Here is a 25,884-nt window from a genome sequence, read left to right as displayed (position 1 = left end):
TATACATTTATAATTCCATTAACTGGGTTTGTAAGTTGTCGTTGTTGTCGCTTAGACGTATTGTACATAAGTAAGTAATATAATATAATTATTATTTCCCTCAAAACATTTTCAATACTTTTCTACTACTTATTAGGTTTATAGCTCACAATCAGTTGCGTTTTTTTTTTGTCTTTGGTGTCGAACGTTCTAAACTTTTGGATTTATCATGTCTTTTTGTAGTTTCCTTAACGTCTCTTGGTTAACTTTTGAATAGCAATCAGTACGCACCACTGCCGGCCTCGGCCCTGGATCGAGAATATCTTCAGATCCCTTCTTCTAGAGCAGCATATCATCATCGCTCTCTGTAAACTCGCCATTCGGCTCTAATAGTAAATTGGCCTCCTCGTTCGACTGCACCTGCAAAGTCCAATGTTTGATTAGTAAAATGGGATTTATAACATTTTGTGAACAGAAAGGCTGAAAACGGGGATTAAACCGAACTTTACAGAAGCTCTGTGATCGGAATAAGTACATATGTAATTATGTAAATAAACAAAACGTAAATTCAAGTATGTTAAATGTACATTCATGCATATGTACATATTTACAATATATACATTTATTTCAGCTTCATTTTCAGTATAAGATTAAAATCATAGTCCTAAACAATCATTTATGATTGAGTGTACATATGTAAATAAAAAAGTACATAAAAATATATATATTAAATTTACATTCATGCATATGTAAATATTTACAATGTTTATAGAAAGATTAGAAATTTGTTTACAACATTTTTAAATAAGCTTAGAAAATCTAAAAAATATGTAAGATGTATGTATGTAAATATAAAATGCATGAATTTAATATATTAAATGTACATTATTGAATATATGTACATATGCAAATATGATTTTATTTTAGCAAAACTAAAAAAAAAAAATTATAATTATCATAAAATCATAAGCAATTAGCTGAGTATTTTCAAAAAGTTGGGATATTTTTGGCAAAATAATTTTGTATGCATAAATCAATTGTAAAATAAAGCAATATTCAAGTCAAATTTTAAGATTTGCAGCCTTTGCATTGCAAGGAAATTAACGAATTACCCTGGAATAGCGCACCGCCGAGTTGCTGCGTCTGAAGAAGCGACGCACGCGTTGTCTTCGAGAGGGCGAGAAGGCAAACATTCCCAAGCATGCCACAAAGAATGTCACCGACAGTATAATCCCCATGATGGCTGTAAAGTGACGACAAATGAAAGATGATAGTTAAAAGAGGACATTTGGTCACTTTGGCTAGCTGGACTTACTGCCCACGGAGGCCGTTGGGCTGGGAACAGCTGCCGGTATTGAAGCTGGTAGAGATGCGGCAGTTGCTGCAGTTGTGCCGGCTTCTGTTGGCTTACCCGTTGGCGTTATGCTGGTGGTGCTAGTCGTGGTGCTGCTGGTGCTAGTTGTCGTTGCTGGACTGGGGGTAGAAGTGGTGCTGCCGCTTCCCTCGTCTTGGGGCACACTAAGGCCCAGAAACTGGCAGATGCTCGGCGTGCGTTGCACATAAAGCAAACTGCACTGCGTGTCCTACAAAACAAAGAGAAGAACAGAACCACAATTTAGTAATTAGAAAGTTTCTTCATTAAGTGCAAAAGAAAATAAATAAATAAATTGATATTGGAAAAATAAATAAATTTCCAAGTAAATTCCAGTATCTCGTGCTGTGTGCTGTGCCCAACGGCATTTACAGAAGGGCAGCAAACTGTGGTGCAACAACTGCTTGCAACTAGCAACTAGCAACTTGCAACTTGCAACTCATACCCCCTCTAGGGCCATTGCACGCCTTCCGTCCGGCTGCACGCTGCGTGTAACACTTTCGGCCAAAGACCATTTCCGTCGGATTCAACAAAAACACGAAGAGAAAGAGTGTGAGGCAGAGCGAGAGAGAGAAAAGAGAAACGAGGCGCTGCAAATGTGCGCATAATTTAAAAACTTTTGCCGCGGCTGCAACTGGCAACTGCAAGTGGCAAAAACTCGCGTTGGCCAACTTTGTCGACGTCCCGGGTCGTGCACCCGGCCGTGGCGCCGCCCCAGACACAAACTAAAACATGTCGAGGACACCGTGGACTGCGAGGACACTGGCAGACACACAGGACAGGCGGTAGACGCATTAAAAAGTTTGCAGCCATTTAAAATCCCATTTCATTGAATCGCTAATTTTCCGACAGCGTCGCTGCCGCTTTTCAGGCAACTACATTTTCCCTTTGTTACCAAATGCTACCAACAGCTGTCCAAAAAAAATAAAAGAAAAAACAAAACAAAACTACACAACTACAAAACTACACAACTGTCGCCTGTGCATTTGTGTGTTTGTTGCCTGTTGTTTATCACCGAATTGTTTAGAAGTTCAGACCCTAGACGCTGTGTATTCCATGTGTGGTCAAAGCAATTTGCACAGTTCACGCTGGTGACGAAAGCAAACAGCTACAGATATAGATATAAATACATGGTATAATTAAGTTAACTATTAAAAGTTTGTATCTAGATTAGAATGTGTTCTAAACAATTTGTCCAACTTGACGCTGGTGACGAAATCTACAGCAAAAAGCAAATTGAAACTCATATAAAGCTTCTAACTAAGTATTTTGACACAATAAAAATTCACATATTTCGGTTCCGGTTCGTCCCGAAATAACTATTTCGGTAAAAGATTCTATTTCAGTTTTTTTCTTTCGGTTCCTTTATCGGTACAAAAAATCAATTGTGAAACATTTTAAAATTTTAAGATGTTGTTTTATAATAAATATGACATCTAAATGAACAGACCTAGGGCAAAAAAATATTTTTTTAACGATTTGTCAAGTATTTGAATGCAGAATGAATTAAGAGGCAAAACCATGACCAAAATTACACTCCGCTTGAAAATCGGTTCAAATTTGACCATGTTATGACAGTTTGAAGTTGGTCAGACTGCGGATTTAGCCACTTTACAAGTCCAAATTTTTGTTCAATTTGGCATGATTTTTTACAAAAAAATGAAAGGTCTCAGAATCAAGTTTAAAGTGATGTTTTATACTAATTACGATATAGGGAGTTGATCAAAAGTGAAAACTTGAGATTTAAAATTTTGAATTTTCAAAATTTCAAAGGGGGGACCCTTACCATCGATATCGAAACTTGGTCAAAAATAATTAAATTTTCTAAATAAACAAAATTTAAATGCAGAATAAATTAAGAGGCCAAATCATGATCAAAATGACATTCCGCTTGAAAATCGGTTTAGTTTTGATGAAGTTATGACAGTTTAAAGTTGATCAGACTGTGGACTTAGCCACTTTACAAGTCCAAATCTGTGTTCAATTTGGCATGATTTTTTACAAAAAAATGAAAGGTCTCGGTTACGGTCTCAGAGCAGGTACTAAAAATGAAACGGTTAGTTTCGGTTAATGGTTCCAGAATCGGTTCCAGTGTTATTCCCTGGTTTTAAGTTAGTTAATTAAGTTAAATGAAAATTATTTTTGATTTATTTTTAATTTGTCCTAGGAACCATAGTCAAGAATAATAAAATAAAAATGTAATATCCATAAAAATATATTTTCATATTTTATGAGAAAATATTAAAATTTTTTGTTTTCTCATTAGAATTTAGACATTGCTTAACACCTTCTTATTATTTAAGAAATTGGACCAGTCGCAACCAGCGTCGGGTAACAGAATCATAGATGTAATTTTTAATTTAAATCAATTACTTGAATGTTTCTTTCCAAGTAATAAATGCTTTCGATTAAATGGTTAAATATCAGCTTAATTAATTTCATGTTTCAGCTAATCTAAACAGACTTTTCAAATGTACTTTGTAGCTTATCTGAATTGGCATTCACTACATCTAACATGTACACAACGTATATTTTATAATTGTTCAACTCAACACGCCTCGATTGGCAGCCAACGTGTATAGCTTGCAACTTGTTGCATATACTAGTTAATTGAGCATGAAATGTATATCAAATAGCAAATAGACAGAGACAGAGACAGAGAGACAGCAAAGACCCCTGTGAACCCAAATGACATTACGTATGCCTGACAAAGAAGAAATTAAATTAATAACACCTACATGAAGTGTGTAATGCAATGGAATGCAATTAACGGCAATCAGACAAACACTGCACAACTGCAACATCTGGTAGCTGGTTGTAACTGTGGTGCCAGCTCATGCGTGTGTGTGTCCAGTTGCCCCAAAATCCCCATCCTGCCCCATTCTATTACCATTCCCTTTCCCATTTCCCTACCGATTTCCATTCCCTAACCTGGCTCGCAAAACCCTATGCGACAACGTTCTCTGGTTGAAAGCAGCTTGCAGCTATTTGTGAGCTGGTTTAAATTTGGGTCAATTGGTTTGTGCCACATGCGAGTGCGAGTATTGCAACAAGCTCTACTAACTACTAGCAAATACAACTAAACTGAGTGTAGAACGTCGCCATCATCATCGTCATCGTCATCGCATTCGCCTTTCTGTTTAACCAGCACAAACAGGGCGCCAACAACAACAATAACAAGGGCTACAGAAAAACTACAATTACGAATGATTTATTTAATAACAATCGACTGGCAGATATCCTGCAAACTCTTAACTGAAACACATTGCTATACACAATAAATAAATCTATATAATTTAAAACGTTTCTTAAATAAAAAACCAAATTCCAATTGCAATGAAAAATTTCCTTGATTACTTAAAATTTTGTCACAATAAAATTTGAGAAGTTATAAGCTTCCGACATGTTGGACCAATATTTAAACATATACTAAAATTCATGAAGCTTCAAAACTACTACGACAAAACTGCAGTATTTTGTATTTATTCAACTGGTGATTTTAATTGTACAATTTATATGCTTGTATTTTAAGGTTTGGACATTTTTCGAGCATTTCAATATTTTTTTAGTTAAATTTTTTTGTCTATTAGCTTTATTATGCGCTAAATAAAAATTATAAATGCGTTTTCTCTGCCTCAGTTCTATGTTTATTATTGAAGTCTATCTTAAATTTTCTTTAAGATGTACATTGTATTCTATATGGAAATTTTAAGAATATTAAAAAAATTGTATTTAATATAATACAAAATAATTTTATTTAAAGATTTACAAAAACACAAAAGAAACTACAATAACTGTTGCATACCAGGTCACAAATCTTTTATATCCCATTAAAGGCATTGGCTGAGTACAGGATATAAAAACAACTGAGAGCCTACCTACGAAATGGACAGGCAAATATTTTCAATTGCCGATGGCGTCTCCTTTGGCAATTTGTGCGTAATGGACTACGATGGTTATGTGTTTGTATATGTGTGTGTGTGTATTTATATGGGTGTTGGTGCTGGTGTGCAGCTCTGTGAATGTGAATGTGGATATAGGTGTGTTTTGTTAAACCTCAGGCACTAATTGCTACATTTTTGGCATGCTTCGGACCAGGCTAATAAAGTTGCATGCGTCGAACAAACCACTAATTACAACGTGCTGCAAATTGACAATTTTGCTGGAACATGCGGTTGCCCATCATCTATATGTATGTATATGTATGTAGATGCATTGTTGCATAATGCAAACACAAAGCAAAATCAATTAAAAGATTGGTTTTGCGCGAAGCTACATGAAATTCTATAATTGAATTAATATCTGCAAACAGATGCAACAAAATGCACCTTCAATACTTTTTTTTTTGTCATTATTGATTCAGCAAATCTAATTAGAAGTTGCAAGAGAAAGTTTATAAGCAAAGAGAGTTAACAAACTGCTGATTAATATTGTTGTAATTAGAATTATAATCAGAGCAGAGACACTGCATTGAAATGCAAGTGGCTGAAGCAAGCAGAAACAAAAGCAAAGCAGCTGCTGATGATGAAGAAAAAAAAGGGCAACATAAATAAATTATAAGACAAAAAAAAAAAATGGGAAGCGACAGCTGAGAGAAGAAGAAGCGCTAAAAAGCGTTGGGTTATCTGTGATCTAAGGCACAAACAGAAGCACAGGAGCAAAGGCCAAGACCCAAAGAAGGGACAACAACATGTTTTCGCTGTAACAAGTCAGGCACGTGCATTTTTAGCAGCGATTGTTAAGACAACAAAGGCTTCGCCAAAACAATAGCAAGCCCGCCGGCTAAAAACAAGGACTACAACTATGTAAAAGCAACAGACACCACGAAGGCATACAACAAAAGAAGATGCAGAGTAAGAGGAGTGCAAGAAATGGGATGGCAGAAACCAAAAGCCGCACAGGTTGGTAGGCAACATTTTTGCTGAAAGGCAGAAAAGCAGTCGCAACACAACAACAATAACAACAACAAATACAAATGGCTGGCAAAGCGGATTTGCCAAGTGGTAAGCATAACAAAGGACACCTGCCACATTGTTTTGTGCCCAGTTGCCACGCTCTGCGGCCTTTTTCTGCATATTTCTTACACATTTTCACTTTGAAACAGACCCCACTCCTCCTCTTTCCACTAACCTTGTTAGACTTTACAAAAGAAACTCCTTAGGTTGCACACACATGATAAAAAAAACAAAATGTATGTTAAATCCACTTCAGGCTTGTCGCCTTACTGCGTCTTCCAGTCTCCTAAGTGTGTCAATTTAATGCGCTTTTCCCTGAGCGCACAAAAGTATGCTATCGTTTATTTGCAACTATCCTTACACGACCCCAAACCGACCCCAAACCGACCCTTACTCGACCCTTATTCAATACATTGTCTTGACATCTAAAAAACATTTTTGGCAAAGCAAGTTATTTATGTCTTTGATAACGAAATGCAATTTTTACTATTTTTAGTTTTATAAATATATTTTTATACTAAATTCTGAGACCTTTGATAATTTTTTAAAATTTAACACACGTCAAATTGAGAATAAATAAATAAATAAATAACCTTAAGCAAGCTTAGTGAATATAATTTGGAATTCTCTTTACGGCATCCCGGAAGCAGAATTTTTGAGGCTCTGGGACATAAGTACCTAAAAAGCCTCTTATAGACCTCTAATACCTTGGGAGAAATAATATATTGAAAGAAAAAAATGCTGTTTCCGTTTCCGTTAAAAGAATGAAAATGATTTTAAATGAATGATTTTGGGTCATATACTTTAAAACTAAAGCACTATTAATTAGCTGAAGAATCTGAAGGTTCTATTGCTTCACTTTCTCCATTACTTTAAGTACATAAAATTATGATAAAATCCTATTCATTCTATATTATAATATATTATAATTATTTAATTCAATACAAAATTTTTTAGAATATTACTGATGGAAAAAAAAAGTTGGAATCCAAAAAGAGGAAACAAAAATAATTAAGATGAAAATTGGAAATGCACAAATTTTTTAAATCTGCAGCAGTATTTTATTAAATGTTTCGCAAAAAATTAATCATGCTATCCCAAATATTAACAAAGAACAATTTTTAAATTTCAATCATAGTTTTTGTACATTGAATGCTTTTCTTATTTGAGAATCGTTCTTTTGGTTTCCTTTTTTGTAATCTTATTTTGTTTTTCTTTATTTTTATTCTTAGTGTTTTTGTATTTGTTTTGCAATTCCTACAATAATATTCGGAATTCGCTTGAGGTATTAATATATGCAAGTAATTAGAACGTTTGAAAAACCAAATAGCCTGAGAGCTTTCAAGTGATTATATTTATTTTGTTAGCACACTTGTGCCATCTTTTGACTTACCTCTGTAATGGTGGTGGAGTTCTCGTTTTTGTTGCTGCAAATCAAACGCATCTGTACATTCATTTTTCCTGCAAATGTAAGTAAATAGAAAAGATTCTGTGGTTAGCAATAGACCAAAAATGAAAGGTTTAATTAGCAGAGATGAAACCACAGACTCACATACAATATAAACTTGACCCCAATAAAAACTGATGATATCAAAAGAGAGAAGCTCTACTAAAGCAAAGAGGCATTTTATTTTAATTGACCGAGAAACAAGCCCAGCAACAGCAACAACTAAAACAATGCTTAAATGAATCCTTATCATAGCTCGTCTAGAGCACAAAAACAACGGGTGACTGAAATGGGGCTATGCTGCAAAGTTATTACATAAAAGCTAAAAATAATTATCACTGGAGACGACAACAAAAGCCGCATGATATAAATGCCAAGGGAATGGGAGGAAAAAAGGGGACTTTTTAGCCTTTTGTGCCTGCTGTTTCTCTGCTCTTGTCGTTCAAATGCGCAGCATGATAACTATATATATACATATGTGAGTGTGTGTGTGTGTTGTATTTCAACAACAGGACTTTGGGTTATGGGCTCAACCATCTCCCAGACTTATCCACTTTGCATTTCACATGTCAGCAAGCACATTAGAATTGTCTGATCGCTTACAGATTGTCAACCACACACAGTAGACCTAAAATAGCCCAAAACCGAGTTTGATAATGCTCTCACATTGTATGTGTCAAAAGAGTGTATTTTGTCATAATTAAATTGTCACATTTATTGGCCAGATAACATGCGAGCCTAAACAAAAAGTTCCATTTGATAGCAAACTTTTTTTTAACTGCCAATAAAATTCATTGCCATCCGATAAAAGCCTGAACTCAAATGTTGTGTATTTTTTTTTTTTTTTTGTGTGGCCCTTTAAATATTCATGGCTCGAATGCAGCAGCAACAGCAGCCGACGTTGCATAAAAAATGTAAGAACTGTGACCAAAAAAACAGCGCCTCAAATTTGCACCAAGATTATTTTACCGCATTATCTCGTCGACAATTTTATTTATTATTTTCAACATTTTTTTTGCAGTTTTTTTGTCACCGTCTACTTTGATAATTTCAAGTATTTTGCGTTTTAGTCGGCGAGCCGACACAAAAGGGCTTTTAGATAAGAGCAAAAAAAAAACATGGAGGAAACGTAGATAAAAGAGGAGAAAAAACGAGAAAATGGCGACAAGCGCAGCGCGAAAAATGTCGCAGTCGCTGCACTGGCGCCCAAAAGCAGGCAACAAAAAGAGGAATACAAATTTGGTAGAGAGTACCGCAGTGTTAGATACCCTGCGGCAATCACAAAAACAGAAACAAATACATAATAAAATCAAATATGCAAGTTTTTTAATTTGTCAAAACAGTTATTTAACTAATTTACGATTTTGGTAGCTTTCAAACTTGGTACTTCAATCTCTTACCAAATCTGACATGTAATTTTTCATACAGTCAATCCGAAACACTTAATATATCTTCGACATAGGGTATTAAAACAGTGTCAAGAGGTTTACTTTGGTAAGTATTGGAGGGGGAGCGTTATGGAGAGGTGTGAGCTGGAGTGATTTGGTGGAAGGTCTGACAGATAAGCGAAAAGGAAGTGCATTGGGCTGTGCGCCAAGTCTAATGCGATTTTGTCAATTTCCGAGAGCAGCTCAAAAAGCCAAAGTATCACCAAAAAGAAAATGGTCAAAAAAAATGGCGGCCGGAAATGCGCGTGTTGCACCAGCGGAAGTGCAAGCGGAAGCGGAAGCGGAATCGGTTGCGGAGACGGAAATGGAAACGGAACCGACAAGCGTCAAGCAACAACTTCTTAAGTAACTTAGTTGAAGAGTGAACGAATTTGAAAATCGAATTAGTCTATTAAGTTTGGCGCCGGAACTCACCCTCTTTGCCGCATCCGGGCAAGTCGTGTGTGAAGAACAGATTCACCAGATCCTGCGAATAATCCGTCATAGCCCTGCGATGCGCTCCACAAACGTTGAGCAACAACTTCTGCTTCTTGTACTCGATCTATGAAAGGAGATAAAACATAATTATCTGCACTCAAAATTAATCTTACTCTAAAACTGCGCCAACAAATTCGATTTTTGCACTAAAATTTAACGATAAAAAGCTGTCTCAATTTTTCACATTTATGATTAAAAAATGTATGCTAAATTTAAGAATTTAAGAAGGCAAATGCATCTGTAAACTTTAAATACTAGTCAAATAAATTTAATCGACAAAACTTTTACATTTTTTTAAATTAATAAATTTTCTTTTAGTATTAAGTATAATATATAAAATATATTTATTCCGTATTTTTATTGCTAAGAACTTCATTCATAACTAATGAACCTAAAAACACAGTTGAAGAATAAACAATAAAAAATGATGGATTTTTAAGCATATTTGTATGTTTAGAAAGGGAATCGAAGACAGTTATTGTTCAAACTGAGGTTTTATATATGGGACAGGAATAAAAAATGTTTTTAATAATTAGTAATAATTGGTTGTACTTTCTATTTAACAAAATTTTTCTCATATAATTAAGTTACCCTCATTTTTAGTGCAATTTAAAATACGTAATACGTAAATAATTGAGTATAAAAGTTGTCAAGCTCACCTCAATTTTGCCATCAGTGGCAAAGGAGGCGTTCTTAAAGTTAAACCGCATGCCAGCCTCATCCTGGACAATCTCGCAAGTATCCTCACTGAAGGTGCATTCATGTGGCGGGCAAATGACGCTCGTGTCCCAGTCGAAGTGGTAGTTGCAGTCGTCAATGGAACTCAGCACAGGTTGACCCTACAAAAGTGGAATAATGCAAGATTCAACAAGCGTTATGGCAGATGAGTACCCCCCTTTCCATTCCCTTCCCTCTCTGTACTTACACGTCCTGCACGCATATTGCAACTGAAGTGAATCTTCGTGGACAGATTCATGGATTTATCGGTGGGACAGGGATCCCCCTTCAAGTAAATCAGTTCAGCGGCTGTGCGGTTGATGGGCATCAGCTGAATCAATGGAAAGCCAAGGCTCTGAAATGAAAAAGATTGAAAGACTTAAATTGTGAAAGGATGTGAGAAAGGATGGAAAAAAGAAGGAGCATGTGAAGCATGTCTGTGACTTGTTCTGTGAGTGACCAAACACGTGTCCAGCTTTATGACTGAGATTGCCGCAAATAACTCGAAATCTCTATCATGGCCAAGTTTCTGTCTGCAGTTGACGTTGTTTCTTGTTGTTGTTGTTGTTGTTGTTGTGGCTAGAAACACGAACAGGACATGCGTTCGAGTGGCCCAACATATCGATGGGAATGTCGAGAACGATGGGACGCTGAAACGATAAGCGCCATTCGAATATATGGACAAATGCTATGGCCCCTGGCAGCGTTTAACCCCATGACCCCTCTAGACCACTTTAACCCTGAACAGTCAATGCAGACACAAGCGACAATTGCGCCAAATGGATGGCATTTCAAAGATTTCGATAGTCAGCCGACATAAATGGAACACAGCAACTGCAACGCTTGTTTAAAGCAGAATAACTACTACAGTTGTGTCTGGCTATAGTGAACACCTAAATTTTAACATGAAATAATGTGCAACCATTAAAAGTGTGCTAGAAAAGTAATTAGTTTTATCAGTTCTCCATATATTTATTGTTTATTGTATATAAAATACCAAAAATATAGAGAGCTGAGGGAACTATACCCCTTGAAAAGTTTTCTAGACATTTAACGACTTTTACAGCAGTTCAAACGCTTGTTTAGCAATCACAACACTTGCAGTGTTTCTGAGAGTCACAGGCAAAAAAGGATTCGTTGTCCTTAGCGAGGCATTAGCTGTGCAAATTGCTCATTGATCGACCTTTTTGTCGCCTGTTCAATGACGCTTCAATTGCAACAGGCGCTGTGGCAACATTCACAACTTGAAACTGCACGCGTCGCATTCATCTGACACAGAGTCCGCTCCTCTTGTGGCATCCCCTGCTGCTCCTTCTTGCAATGATGCTTCTGATTTCGATGCTCCTCTTACTGCAGATGCTCCAGTTACCATTGCTACTGTTCCTCTCTTCCTGTTTGTCCTTTCTCCTGCAGCTTGTTGTTGGCATCCATAGCAACCAGCTTAAACACTGTCAGTTTCAGATGAAGTAGAAAAAGCAGCAGACAAACAGTCAGTCAGGCAGCTATTTGGCCAGTTCGCCAGTTGGCCAGTTCGCCAGTTGGCCAGTTGGCCAGCTGTCCAGTCGGCCATTCAACTGGAGACGTGCGCTTAATGTCCAACGTGGAGCAAATGCAATGGCGCTCGAGTGGCACAAGATTTATGCCGGGGTCAGGCGACATCGATGGCAATGGCGATGGCAAACGTTGCACATGTTGTCGTCTCATCTTAAACGTATTAGCCACTGGCGGCAGACGGCGCCATCTCATTTCGTATGCAGCTCAGGCAAGGTTTAAGCAGTTTGCTCTATTATTTATTGCTAACCATTTCGCTAGCTGGCAGTTTCTTTCCCCCCCACTTTCCACCGGAAATCCATTGAAAACTCAAAATCTGAACTAATGCGGCATCAGCAAACAAGCTCAAGCATTGAATGTCCTTCAACAGGCAATCCTCATTAGCATTGGATATACTTAGTTAGGAAGAAGTCCATACATATATATATACAGCGAATGGGAGAAAGGACAAACTGGCGCCAGCTTATCAGCTTAACGGTAACTGTAGCTATAGCCGAAGACGGCAACTTTTGAGTAACTTGCTGTTCCCAAAATTTATTGAAAAACTTTCTTATCGCATTGGTACAAGCACAAGCAAGTGTTGTTTGTCTATAGTATGTTTCCTGGTCGCTTGTTTATATTTTTCTTCTTTTTTTTTAGTTGCCTTTCATCCAGCTTCTTCTTTTATTTTAAGACCCAGTGCTTTAAATGAAAAAAAGGCGACTAGGCTTGTCAGAAAACAACAAGCGGAAAAGGCGTTAGTTAAGATCCTGGCTTTAGGATACTCTTTGCATACTTTTGGGCGTTTAGATTGCTTATAATCTTAAAACAGCCATTACTGTCATTATATTTATTTGTTGCTATCTTAACCGATTAAATCTTAATCGGAATGTCAATCTTTTCATTTCGATTTTTACATTTCGATTCATAGTTTGAACTCTCATCACTAATTTTCACAGCATAAATACAGGGCTCTCACAGTCGAGTTTGCTCGTCGTTAGCCTATTCTGCAAGTTCCTTCAAGTTTTGTAAACTTTTTTTGTAAGGACAGGAAACGTTGACTGAACAAAGCAACGGCAACAAACAGAAGGCAGGCAACTTAATTGTTTGCAGATACAAATAAATAAGTTGTGAAAAAAAAACGTAAGGAACAGCGAAAGTAGAATTCTATTGAAAAAATAAAAAAGCCAACAAATAAAAGAAAACAATCTCCTAAGTTGTTTCAGCTCAGCACACAGTGAAACTACTCGTAAAATGAAAGTTTAAGTCATGTTCGGATTTTTGCTCTAATTAAAAGTCCTGCGCTCAAATCAAATGCGAAAATGTGAAAAGAAAAAGCAGCTACAACTGCAAATCAAGCAGAATGATAAGGACTGATAAGAGAGTGCTCTTCATTCAAAATGTAGTCGATATCCTTTCACAGTCCCAAACACTTGACCAAGTTGAGCAGGTCAAAAGGAATCTTTATTAAGATGAAAACAAAGCGCAAAAGCTTTAGTTGAAAAGCAATAAAGATTTGTGCAAGCTCAGCATTTGGATTGGGACCTCAGCAGAGGAGCGACATGCGTGAGCATCAAATGTCCTGTGGCGACACTCAGGCCAGCCTCAAGGCTAGCCACAAAGACGCTCCCGAATAAGCCATGTCCACATAACAAAAGGCGATTATAACATAACAATGCGTTATATCAGCAACTTTCCACTATGTTTTGTCTTTAATTTTAAGCAATTTTTAAAAAATGTAAAAAATGTACATTTGTTCTTTGACACACTACCCACAAATTTATATATTGAGAATTAAAAATTGTGAAAAAATGAAGAAAATATAAAAATTAATTTTATATAAAAAAAAAATATAAGTCCGTACTATTTTCACACACATTTCTCCATTATTCGAAATTTGACAGTTCTTTCTGTAAGGCTAGAATATCAATTTTTTGTACAGTCACTTCAGATATGATCTTTTTCGCCAATTGTTTTCAATATAAATTTTTATAAGACTCGTCAGTTCATATATTTATATTTTATATATATGTATATCTAACTTTAATTTTTTTTTTTTCTTTACAGTTCAAAATTTATATTTAATTTTATTTGTATTTGTAATCCTTAACTTAATTTTTATACTTGGTCATTTTTTCTTTGCCGACTGCTTTTAGTCGTGCACAAATAAATAAATAAATAAAGACACAAAGTTCAAAATACTTTTCTGATGAAAAAAAACTATAACAAATTTCCAAAAAAAAAATGTCTATTTTCAATTGAATTTGCATTAAGAAATGTGTAAAAACTCAAAGAAGAGTGCCTAATTTTTTGAAGTGGAAAGTTAAATATGTTCAAACTTGACTGTTTGCTAAGGCAATCTTATCGAATTTTTGGAGTTCCTGAGATGCCCATTAACAGGTTGCAAGTTGACATGCCAGGCACATGCCACAGCCAAATTTGCAGCAAATAGACGCTGCATGACAATGAGCTGTCGAAACGCGAGTGTCGATCGGGTTGCAGTGTCAAAAACGCCAGTTCAATGAATTGGTTGCAGCTCAAGGATATAACCAAGGCTAAGGATAAGGATAAGGATGAGGATATGCAGCTGGCAGCACATTAAAATACGAATATCTTTGCAAAATGCCGAGAGCAAAAGCAGAAGAAAGCCAAACGGCATTCGACATTTGACAACTGTCAATGCATAAAAGGGTGTCCATAAGTGGGTGTGTGTAGGTGTGTGTGGATGGAGGAGGATGGGAGGAGGAGGGAGTGTTGCCATTGGAGTTGCACGCTCGTTCAAGTGTGCGTCAGCAGCTAGCAGCACATTTCCGTTTCCGCACACGAAATGCGCTGAAAACGGAGCATTTTCAAAATGCAAAACGTGGCGCAAATGTCAACAGCAGCCGGCAACGACTCTGCCTTTCTCTCTCACTCTTTCACGCTGTCCAAATAAAGCAATATAAATTTTAGAAAAATATATATAACCATAGCTACGATATTTCTAGACCAGCGGCATGCAAACAAAGCCGACGGCACTTTGCCCCCAGTCATTGTCCTCCCCGCTCCCTCTCTGTCATCCTACCGCAAGCCGGAAATGTTCTGCACATCACGTCGCATGGGGCACACACCTCCCCATGCGGCATACAACTCCAAGCTGGGGCATGAATTGGATTGGATTGGGTTGGGTTGGAATGGGTAGGAGTAGCGGGGTAGAGGTGTTTCTCGTCCTCCTCCTTCTCCCCTTCTGATGCCTGTTGGTCGCTAAAAGCTGCTTGTAGACCCTGCTTTTAAGCATTGAAAAGGGTCTTTTGAGTTTGTCAAAAAGGAGTGGGTTCGAATTCCGCTTCAGAAGCTTGCATGTTTGAAATTATTTTGTGATACTTATATTAGTTTGGTTTTCCATTTTTTATTTAGCCAAGAAGTACAGGGTCTCTCGCACTCGAGTTTGCACGACTGCCACCAGTTACAGTTATATGCACATGTATATCACCTATGTGTGTGTGTGTTCATGTATTTTTACACCATCGTCAACGCCATAGCCGCATTTTGCCATATCCTTCCGTTCCCTTTTAGTTACCCTGTCCCTTCCCTACGTTATGTGCTGTTACGTTACGTTTGGTTACGTTCACAAATATTTCGCACGCATATCAGCTACCTCCCTACCTCCCTCCCTCCCTTTCTCTCCCCCCGCAACCATATTGCTCCGCTATTTTCAACGCGTACGTGATTATTTTTTTTTAACAACTTGAACAATGTTTTTGCTCATGGCATGTGATAAAAGTTATGTTGGCCCAGCGGGCAGCGAAGAGGACGAATAGCAGTCGCCTTTGGCACAGGACACGCACATCATGCCGTAGGCTCTGCGATAGCATTATAATTCACATAGTAATTGCTATAAGAGCAGCTCAATGCCACAAAAGCCGACCTACGGCCTTTAATTTGAGAGACAACCCGGAAACCGTTTTATCTATTGCAAAAACAAAAATCCGATTTATCGGTGGAAAGCACATTAAATAAGTTCAAACCGATAAGTTTTAAGTTTTGATTGTTAATCACCTTCTTATGTCACAATTAGTATAAAACAACACTTTAATATTTTTAAGAATTATTTCCTTTTTTTGCAATAAGCGTAGAATGTTTTTTTAGTGAAAAATAAGAAAAAATCAAACAAACATACAAGTTATCTAAATTGGTTAATATGCGTCACTTGGCTACTATAATAATGCTTGCAGATAACAAAACGTAAGCATTTTGTTTGCAATTATCGCATTCACATTCACATTCGCGTTCGATGCAAACAAAACAAACGAAAACCCGACAATGTGTTCGACCATTTTGTAGCATGAGCTGAAATCTCATTTCAAGCGAATTTCATTGCATACTTTTGTGGGCTTAAGTATTTAAGCGCTGGGCCAACAGCTCGAACTGCAGGGGAGGGAAAAGTCGCACAGCATAAAGTTGAGGAAAATGGGGAAACTGGACATTCTCACAATTTGTGGCATTAGGCAACTTTTGGACACTGAACTCAGGCGGCTCTTCAGTTGTCAACGGCGGAAGAGCTGGAAGTGTTGGAATTGGGAGTTGAGAGTTGGCCTAATGAAGTAACCAAATCCACTGGTCACTCACTGCCCAATGGTCACTGAGTAAAGAGTGGCTGTTTGGAGTGGAGCTTAGCAATTGGATTTGCAGCATATTTAATGCATGAATGGCGCCACAATTTTTGGGCATTTGGCCAAATGGCTTAACAGCCCAAATTGAGGCATTTACCATGAACTTATTTATATATGAGAACCAAAAATATTCAACTGAGAGCGGAAAACGGAACGTGAATTGCTGCCAATTACGAGGTATATTATACACACACACACTCAACCAGTGCACATACGTTGAATCGACAAAGTTAAGCTTATAAGCCGCTTTGTCTGCTACTTACATGCTCCTCCTCGGGCGCCCCGGCACTCGACATTTTGGCCATGCAGGCACCTGAGCCGCCAGCGCAGCCTAATTGGTATTTCGGCACTAATGGTCGGCACACATTCAAAAAGAACTGCAAAGATACAAAGGGGCAGCAAGTTAGATACGAAATAGGGATGGGCACAGGAATACAGAAAAATTATGTTTAAGTTTAAAATTAAAATAATAATGATATAATTCTGCTTTGATTTTTAATAAAACTAAAAAAAATCAATTTTTAAGTCAAAGTTTTACATTTTGGATAAGCCAAAATTAATAAATTTTGCGCAGACTTTACCTACAATTTAGCCATAATATGGTAAAATTTTAAAAAGATTGTTACAAAATTTTTGTTTTATGGTCTTGGTATTTATTTTTGTTTGTTCAAGGTTTCTTTTGTTTCTCCTTCAATATTTCTTAGAAAAATTACTGAATAAGCCTAATAATGTTATATTTGGAAATTTAACTGACCAATGCGATTCATGATACTTTGCATATGATATTCTATGTGTTATTTTATAAAATGATTGATTCTGTTCTTGTGTTGCTAAAAAAAATAGTATATTGTGTTTCTTTTCATTTGCCTTTTTGTTAAAAAAAAACCTTCTATTTTTGTTTAGCGCGATGTAATGAAATTTTAAAAGATTGTTTACATAGTTTTTGTAAATTTCACTAATAAATATCTATCGTACATTCTTTAATTTTCAATATGATATTCTATGTGATATTTTTCCCTATGCCAATACCTCTATTATTTTAAGCATACCCATCCCTAATTCGGATTAGCACCTGGGGAAATCATCATACAACGCGGCGCACTCACCTTTGTGTCCTTGGGCAGCTGCTGGGCCGCTTTCGATTTTGGGTCCACAATGGCCTGATAGTTCTCGTTGGCGTTAATGAGTGGAGTTAGGTCAACCAGTTCTTCGCTGTTACTGCCGCTGCCATCGGAGGAATCCACATAGACCTTTCCCTTGCATCTAATCTGCTGTCGGCAGGCATGAGGCGTCTGATATTGAATTAACAGCTGGCAATTGGAGTCCTCAATTATTTGCACAGCATCCGTGGTAGCTCCGTTGCTCTTGGCTCCTCCATTGTCCTTCGTCGCATTGTTCGCACAAACAAACTCGATTTTTGTGGACCAAAGCCTGTCACTCGAATCGCACTTGCCACCACCCTCGTACAGCAAATACGGGGAGTCGCTTTGATTGAAACGCAATTGTGAATTGAAGTTGCCCAGTTCGGTGCTCTGGCCATTCTGATCATAGCAGGCGCCTGAAAGTACACAAGCATTCAAAAGTTCACTGTGAGTGTTAGCCATGTTCACAAAAACTCGGCGACAAATGACACGACAAACCACGCCCCCTTTTACTGCCCGTCTGCCAAATGGAGCCGTGAATACAACGTCCATCAGCCGATCAAAATGGAAATTAATTGTTGCTCTTGTTTTCCAAGCTTCATCGTTTTCCATGCGCTTTTTCTTTAGCTTCTCTTTGGCCAACTGATGTTGACATTTGACAAATTGAGAACGTATGCAAATAGATTCAGTGTGTATCAGACTCATGTGGATCTTGCACATATCGAATACTGTTAGTAAAGTAATTTTGATTAAATAAAAATTACCCATGGTTTATTTATATCTCAAGACATAGCTATAAAAGAATTAATTAAATATTATATTGTTAAAATAATTACTTGACTAACTGTTTCTACTTCTGTCTTTCACAGACAAGCTAATGAAGAAATTTTAATAAATATTTGGCTTCAATTTAATATAAATATATAAAGTAGTCTTAAATCTTCCAATGCAATCTATTGTTTAATTAGTTATATAATTTTTAGTTACCATAAATTTAAGAATCATATTTATTATTAACTAAAGACAAGAATCAACTTGTGGAGCAGAGATTCCAAACAACTCTTGATGATGATTTAGATTGATCACTGCTCTAAAATCAAGCTTTCCTAACTTAAAGAACACTGTGCTCAACTCTTACTTAAATCGAAGATTTAATATTTATAGCTAGATATACGTAAGGAAACATTTAAGCAGCTTTCAGGTTGATAACATTGCCATGCAGCTCCTTCAACATTTGGAGTAACTGCAGCCAAATTCCATTTCCCTTGGCAAGAGCACCATTCACATTGCCTGATTTTGATTGAAGAGCTCGTCAGTGGACAGGTTTGTGATTGTGATTTGACTAGAATATGGTAATTCCACTCACTCTTTCCCTCCCTGCGGCTCCATTTCTATTTGCCAATTTTTTTACTTTATTGCACATGCCACAACAGGAAACGGACAACAACAACAACATCAACAACAATACAAAGTTGTACAACATTGGCTTTTTGATTCGGTCGCACAGGTTGCCCCCCATTGGCAGAAGCCACATGGAACACACAAAAGTCAATTGAAGTGAGGTTTTATTTTCTGTTTTTTCTTTTTTTTTTTTAAGAAATCGACTGTCAACTAAATTGATAAATGACAATTCTGTAGCTATGTGACAATACGAGTACTTATATGCAAGCAAATAAGAGAATGTGTGTATGTCCTGGGAATGTCCTGCGGAAGTATGCAATTGAGAAAGACTGAGACCGACCACCTTTTGGTAATGGGGAATGGGGAAAGGGGGAACTGAAATCATTTCCGTGACAAGATTAGCCAAGAAGATTGATCTGTTGCCACACCGAAAAACTGTGCCACAAAACACTCACAAATTCAATTCCAATGCAATCTCGAATCCAGGGCCTCGGGGGCATTACTCCGTACAATGTGTGGCCACAGGGCGAAAAAACAATAAATTGCTCAAATCGTTTAAATTGCATGAAAGGGTTAACTATAACAATGGATAAGCAAGTTGAGTTTGTGGCGTTGATAAGCAAGAACAACAAAATATACAAGTAAATATATATAAAAAAATATACGAGGGTGGGCCTAATAGTTATTGATTTTGAATTAAGAACGAAAATAAACTTACTTTTCAATATAATATCTATTAATAGCAATTCGATTTATCCGGCTGTCCTTTAAATTATTTAAGCATTTAAATAATGAGATATGACAAGCGTATTAGAATTAAAATCAATATATATTTTAAACCTAATCGGATGATGAAGTTCACTATGTAACAAAATTATAATTTGTTTAAAAACGTTGTACTTGCTAGGCCAATGACTTATCAGTCCAACCTCGTATTGTATATATTTATGTATTGACAGAGCAAAAAAAAAAATAGAGGCGAGCAAAAACGAAACTCAAGCAAATTGAATTTCAATAAGAAAACAGTCAAGAAAAGGGCTCAAATCGTTGGCCAGCGCTGCAACAACAAAAAGGCAGACTAACAACAAAAAGATGAGGAAAAAACAAATATATAAACGATTTAGTAGCTGCTGCTGCTTGGCTGGCACATCCTGGCGCATCCTGGCGCAAAACAGCTGCTGGCAAAGTGTCAGGAATGGGGCGTGTCTCTAAATTGAATCTGCCCGACAGACCAACAACAGAAATGCTCAACAGAAAATAAAATGAGGAGAGAAGAGGGTGGAGATCTGGGTAGTTGAAGGGATACAAAAAACAGAAATTGAAAATTATAAACATTGAAGTGTACCAAATGCCGCTGGCAAATAAACACACACATTGAACTATTTCAACGAGTTGTTGTTCTGGTTGTTCTCCTGATTGTTGTTGTCCTGGTTGCCCATGTTGTTGCTGATGTCCAGCTGCATTTGTTTGGCAGCGCTTTTGCCATTTGCTACTCGTTGCCAGGCTATTTGATTATATATTAAAATGCCTCTCAGCATTTTTCTATATAGATATACATTGTACATCATACGCACCGTTGGCCAACGCAGGGTTAAGCCATAAAGTTCATGCGTTTTGTTATAGTTTTCCATCATGCTGCTCTAATTTCTAAATAAAACTAGACACAGTACAATTCCCATGGCTCTATATATACCATTATAAATACACAGACGAGGGCGAAATGCAAATTACACGTTCAGAAAATGACGGCGGAACGTGTGTGGCATAAGCAATTAACAACATTTTATTGCCGTTAGCCAGGCCCAGCAGGCATGGCCATAACTTGCAGTCACAGGCCAGCTTGCATTGCTATCAAATACGGAATTCAATGCAACAGCAGCGAAATTGTAGAAACAACAAACTGATTCCAATGGAATTTTCAAATGACTAAAAGCAAGTATATAATACTAAAGCCGAACGGATATGCTAGACTTTTTGTTACTCTCTTGAACCATGGGAAATGGGATTGCACTTAGAAAGAGTTCTAATTAAAGTAAAAGTTGCATTTCATTGGCAAAATTTATAAGCAAAAAAAAATTAACATTAAACAACTTTTAAAAATGTTGAGAGTTTTCAGTGTAGCTCACGGAAAAGAACAACTTAACTTAAACGTTGCATATAATAAAGCACTAAAATTCACTAAATGTATTAAAATTTATGCAGTGTTTTTTACTTGAACCTTTTTAAGTAAGGGGTAAATTACTTTAAAGACCCAGTCTATATTTTCCGCCTACAGGGTATATGTTAAACAATAAAAACAGAATGAACATTCACCAATATGGCGTCTGTCAGTGTCAGCTGGGCGCCAGTTAGTTGCATGGAGTTGCATTAGAAATGCACATGCGTTGTTCACGGCTCTGTTCGCGTGACCGTGTCCTGCTATTTGCTTAACAAATGAAATTTTCGTGTAGTAGCCATCCCCCCACCTACCCCTCACCGCTAAAAATATTGTCAGCCATGCTCTGGTTCGGTGTCTGGCCCGAATAGCGATGTCAGTTGCCAAAAGCAAGTGAGTTTATTTATTTGTTTAGGCCCAGCGGTGGCCATGATTTCGCTGCCCGAAACTCTTTTAACTCTTTCTCGTTGTTTTTAACGTGCCGTGAGCTGCCGAACTTCAAACCAAGCCAAAAAGAAACGCGCCAACGGAAATGCGTCTGCAGTCAACTAGAAATGCAGACACACATTCTCTCTGTGTGTGTGTGTGTGTGTATATTTGTGTGTGTGAAGGGACGTTGTATATTTCATGGATATGCCCAGGCACGTTTACAATGCCAACAGCTCACATGGCTGCTATTTACCGTTGTTGCCTGCAGTTGCAGAGCGCTTTTATTATTTGGGAATATTAACAAATGCAAGAGAAACTGCCGCGACATTTATCTTATAATAATACCCTACATACTCGTATATATATAACGTATTTTCTAAATTTATTAGATTTTATAAAAAAAAAAAATCATCAAATAATCTCAAAATTTATTGTTAACAACAACATTTCTCAAACTAATTATCAGCAACAATATGAAATTTCTAAATATTAGTTCCTTTAAAGTATTAAAAAATTTTCTAAGAAACTTATCAGCAACAATCTTAAATTTGTATATTTTTTTGAACTTATAAAAGCTGTGGCTTTAGCGAACTTTCTGGGTTCAGATCTTAAACTAATTAAAAATGTTTGTATGTTTGTATATCAATAAAAATTTCTTAAGCTACTTATCAGCAATAGTGGAAACTTTTAAATATTATTGAATAAATGTTAATAGCGTAATCGCACTTCGTTGAGCTCCGTTTTTTGCACACTCACGGCTCTAAATTTCAACAGAAAATTTAAATTGAAGAGGGAGACTGGCAGAGAATGTGTGGGACACATGAGCCCTCCACATCATTTGTATAGGTTTACTGCATATATGTATGTGGTATGCACATACACTATGTAAATATGTTTATGATGACCACATCGCAAATGTGAATCATCGTTCCCTGCTTTTAACGCGTACAAATAAACACACATGAGCGATTTTATGTGCAGGGAAACATGTTTCAGTTTATATTTAAACTGAGAGAGTTATTACTAAATTTAATACGTGGTTTATATAAGCTCTCGTCCCCTTTATTTCAACATCGACAACTAACCATATAAATGAACTTTTAAAATTCTTTAAACAAACTCATCTAAGCATTAATTATAATTTTATGATAACCTAACAACCTAAAACTATACAACAGATAGGGTTGCTGGTGCTTCCTAAAATCTACAGATAGATTTGGATTTAATATTTAAATTTTATTAATTTGGAATTTTTTAAAGTGCTTTAAATGGAATCTTCGGCAGCTTAAAGAGTTTTTCGCAGCAGCTGAAAGGTAATTTTCTGCTTTTGTCGCTCTTAAATATTTCTGGCTTGCATGTTAAATTTTAATTACAATTTTTCAGGACGCCCAAATGGACGTGCAGCATGGCAAGTTGGAGGTTGTCATACGTGCAACGTCGACAACTGCTGTTTCTGCACTTAAAATCGTCATTAATATTTCAGACAACAAATGACCGACTTACCACCATTCGCCAGGCAGGGGGTCCCGGCACTTGCACACACACCCACCGTGTAGGTTTTGCCATCTTTGGTCAATTTGTGCGGTCCATGGCCACTGAGTGGGCTCAGATCCAGCCTGTTGGCAAAAACAAGCGAATTATTGTACAATGTACATGCTGTGTGAAATACATGAAAATAACTTTGGGTCAGTCTACTCACAGCTCATGGCCCGAAGTGACTGCAGAGCAGGGCTTCACTGTCTTGCACGCCAGCGGCGTAGAGAAACTGAACCGATAGGTGCAACCGTCTTGATCCGGCCCCATGAACTCCGGATGTGAATTCTGTGAAAACAAATTGTTTGTAGTACAAACACTTGTTGCCCTTATTTGTAAGTACACACCCTGACACTCTTGTCGCAGTAGAAGTAAATAATGCTCGTATAGTTGGCGCTTGAATTTCCAGCACATGGCGTCGAGGATTCGTGACGCAGCAACAGTTGGCCATCCTTTATTGTGGGCTGCGACTGAACGTTGCCAAAGTTGATAAAGCTGCCAAGATGAAAGTAGATATTAATAGTAATACACTTGGTTTAATAAATCAAATGAAACTCACCGGTTTTTAAGATCCGTTGTCTTTGGATCATACAAACAAATGCTGCTGCCGGGTGGACACATTGCACTCTCGCCATAAAGCACAGGTTTGCAGACATTAATTATAAAGAAGCTGCCCTGTCGATTTGTAGTTCTATAATTGTTTTCGCTCAATGGCAACAGATCGAAACTGTCGCCTGTATTGGTGTACCGCACACTGCAGCTATTGGACTGCATGGCATCTGGTATGGGAAGACAGGCCGACGGCGTTTCATATTCAGCATAAAAAGTGCAAGCATCTTCAGCCTGTAAAATATTGGGCAATTAATTAAATATTTCAACTAGTAAAAAAAAATATATTATTTTACGCACATAAGGGGTTACACGTAGTGGACTGACATCCATCGTATAGTCGCAGATTAGCCGCACTATCAACTGATAGTTACCGGTTCCATTTTCACACTTGGCTCCACTCGTATAATTCAGATACATTTTACCATTGCGATAATGCAGCTCTTGCTGACGACCTAAGAAAGCAGACAAAAAAAATATGTATATAATGAATTCTGCCTGTCATTGTCATTGCCAAAGGAATCATATTTCGCTTACCCAGCACATATTCCTTGCCCTGCTTCTTGAGACAGGCGGCCACATTGTTCTCGTTGTTGCACGTGTGTGTCAGATTGCTACACACATTAAACTCAAAGATATCGTTGTATTCACTTTCTACCACATGCGCCAAATCTGACCGCAAGTTGTTAAAGTCAAACTTATGACCATAAACGGGTTCCGTTAGCGTGCAATCTTTTGATGAGAGTATCTGTAAAAAAAAAAAAAATATAACTCTTTGAAAAGTAACTGCCACTGTTAAAGCGCTGTTAAGTGTTAACAGGTGTACCTGTGTTGTTAAGTTGCTTGGCAATCTGCCTGAATTATTACTTATATGTATGTGGAGCCAACAAAGGCTATAATCACACCCATACACACATAACGTATATGCATATTTAGGTGGTCAAAAGCAATAGCTGTTTTATTTACGTGTTAACATGGCAACAAGTGCGCAGTACCCAATTCGTACAGCTGTTAACTTGACAGCGCACAAATATGGTAACGAAAACAAACAAACAAATAGAAAACTCCCATCCAACCAACCCACCTCCCGGCAACCACTTACCAGCTGATTTGCGTCATCCACGGCGCTTACGCTGCATATAATAAATGCAAGCAAAATAATGGCCAGCATCGCCGTCGTTGTGGCGCCACAAATCCCTATTTTCTGTACATTACACATTATTGAATTATCACAACTCCCGCATATATAGTTTAAATTGAAATTTAAAATAAAATGTTGAACAAAGCTATTTATTGTTCTTTCTTATTAGCAATGATTAACCCGTTGGCACATAAAGCTTTCAGCTTGTTAAAGCCTTATCAGTTATGGTCGTTAATTGCTGTCGACTATTGTTTATTTAGACCCGGCCAAGAGTTATTGGTGGTTTCGATTTTTCAAAGACCGTTTGCACTTATCTCATTTGCGCGGTTGAATGCAACGAGCGATTAACACAAATATAGCGCACGTTATGAATCATACGAATATCTTATTATTGTCATGTACTTCTTCTACAACTTGGCGAAATTGATTAAAAACTCTGTTAGCGGCCGTCGCACCGGAGCCGTTGTGGAAATGCAAAAACAGCAACAGTATATTGAAGAAGAAGCAACTCAGCAGTGCTGCCACCCAGCAAAAATTTCCGATCTGGCTCGTTTTTCTGAACTAGAATGAAATAAACTTCCGAAAAAAAAGTACATTGAAAAAATTTACCTGTTCTTTAATATTTCTTAATTTTGAAGCTTGAATATTTTACACTTTAACAGAGTTTTTGCTAGGATATTCTTAATTTTTTCTGTTTCTTTTTAGAATTAAACTTCTAACTTCTTTCCCTTTGGGTTGTATAGCTTTAAACCTTCTTTAAAATGTTAACCTTTATTTTATCGAATTTCAAATTTTAAATTTACATGAAGTTATTAAATTTTTAGAGTTTTTTTTTTTGTTGAGCGCAGTGCTGCCAACTTTATTGAGGGGAAAGTAGCGATAGCTTGAACGTCTGGC

At 37.1% G+C, this 25,884-nt stretch overlaps 1 protein-coding gene across 2 annotated transcripts; it reads right to left on the bottom strand.

Moving 5' to 3' along the window:
- Positions 1-176: 176 nt before the first annotated feature.
- LOC117792049 (cation-independent mannose-6-phosphate receptor) lies at positions 177-25,464 on the bottom strand. 2 transcript variants are annotated; one of them, XM_034632004.1, is made up of 16 exons: positions 24,949-25,464; positions 24,384-24,594; positions 24,147-24,301; positions 23,797-24,080; positions 23,585-23,732; positions 23,404-23,525; positions 23,208-23,320; positions 17,684-18,135; positions 16,841-16,954; positions 10,604-10,750; positions 10,338-10,517; positions 9,616-9,742; positions 7,700-7,767; positions 1,295-1,562; positions 1,092-1,222; positions 177-399 (listed from the first exon to the last, which is right to left on the bottom strand). In XM_034632004.1, exons 1-16 carry the CDS (start codon positions 25,063-25,065, stop codon positions 319-321), a joined length of 2,718 nt encoding a protein of 905 aa, XP_034487895.1. In that variant the 5' UTR covers positions 25,066-25,464; the 3' UTR covers positions 177-318. The 2 variants fall into 2 exon arrangements, with proteins under 2 accessions (XP_034487895.1, XP_034487896.1); XM_034632005.1 differs by having other exon boundaries at positions 1,391-1,562.
- Positions 25,465-25,884: the final 420 nt, after the last annotated feature.

This window comes from Drosophila innubila, assembly GCF_004354385.1.
Source record: "Drosophila innubila isolate TH190305 chromosome 3R unlocalized genomic scaffold, UK_Dinn_1.0 2_E_3R, whole genome shotgun sequence".
NCBI classification, from domain to species: Eukaryota; Metazoa; Arthropoda; class Insecta; order Diptera; family Drosophilidae; genus Drosophila; species Drosophila innubila.
This window is presented reverse-complemented; position numbering and strand designations above follow the sequence as displayed.

Excerpts from the sequence above, each read along its gene's own strand:
- LOC117792049 (XM_034632004.1), bottom strand. The coding sequence starts at position 25,065 with ATGTGTAATGTACAGAAAATAGGGATTTGTGGCGCCACAACGACGGCG. Across the intron at positions 16,955-17,683 it reads AGCTGCCCAAGGACACAAAG|TTCTTTTTGAATGTGTGCCG; the intron begins GTGAGTGCGCCG and ends GTATCTTTGCAG. Across the intron at positions 9,743-10,337 it reads CCACTGATGGCAAAATTGAG|ATCGAGTACAAGAAGCAGAA; the intron begins GTGAGCTTGACA and ends CTCCTTTCATAG.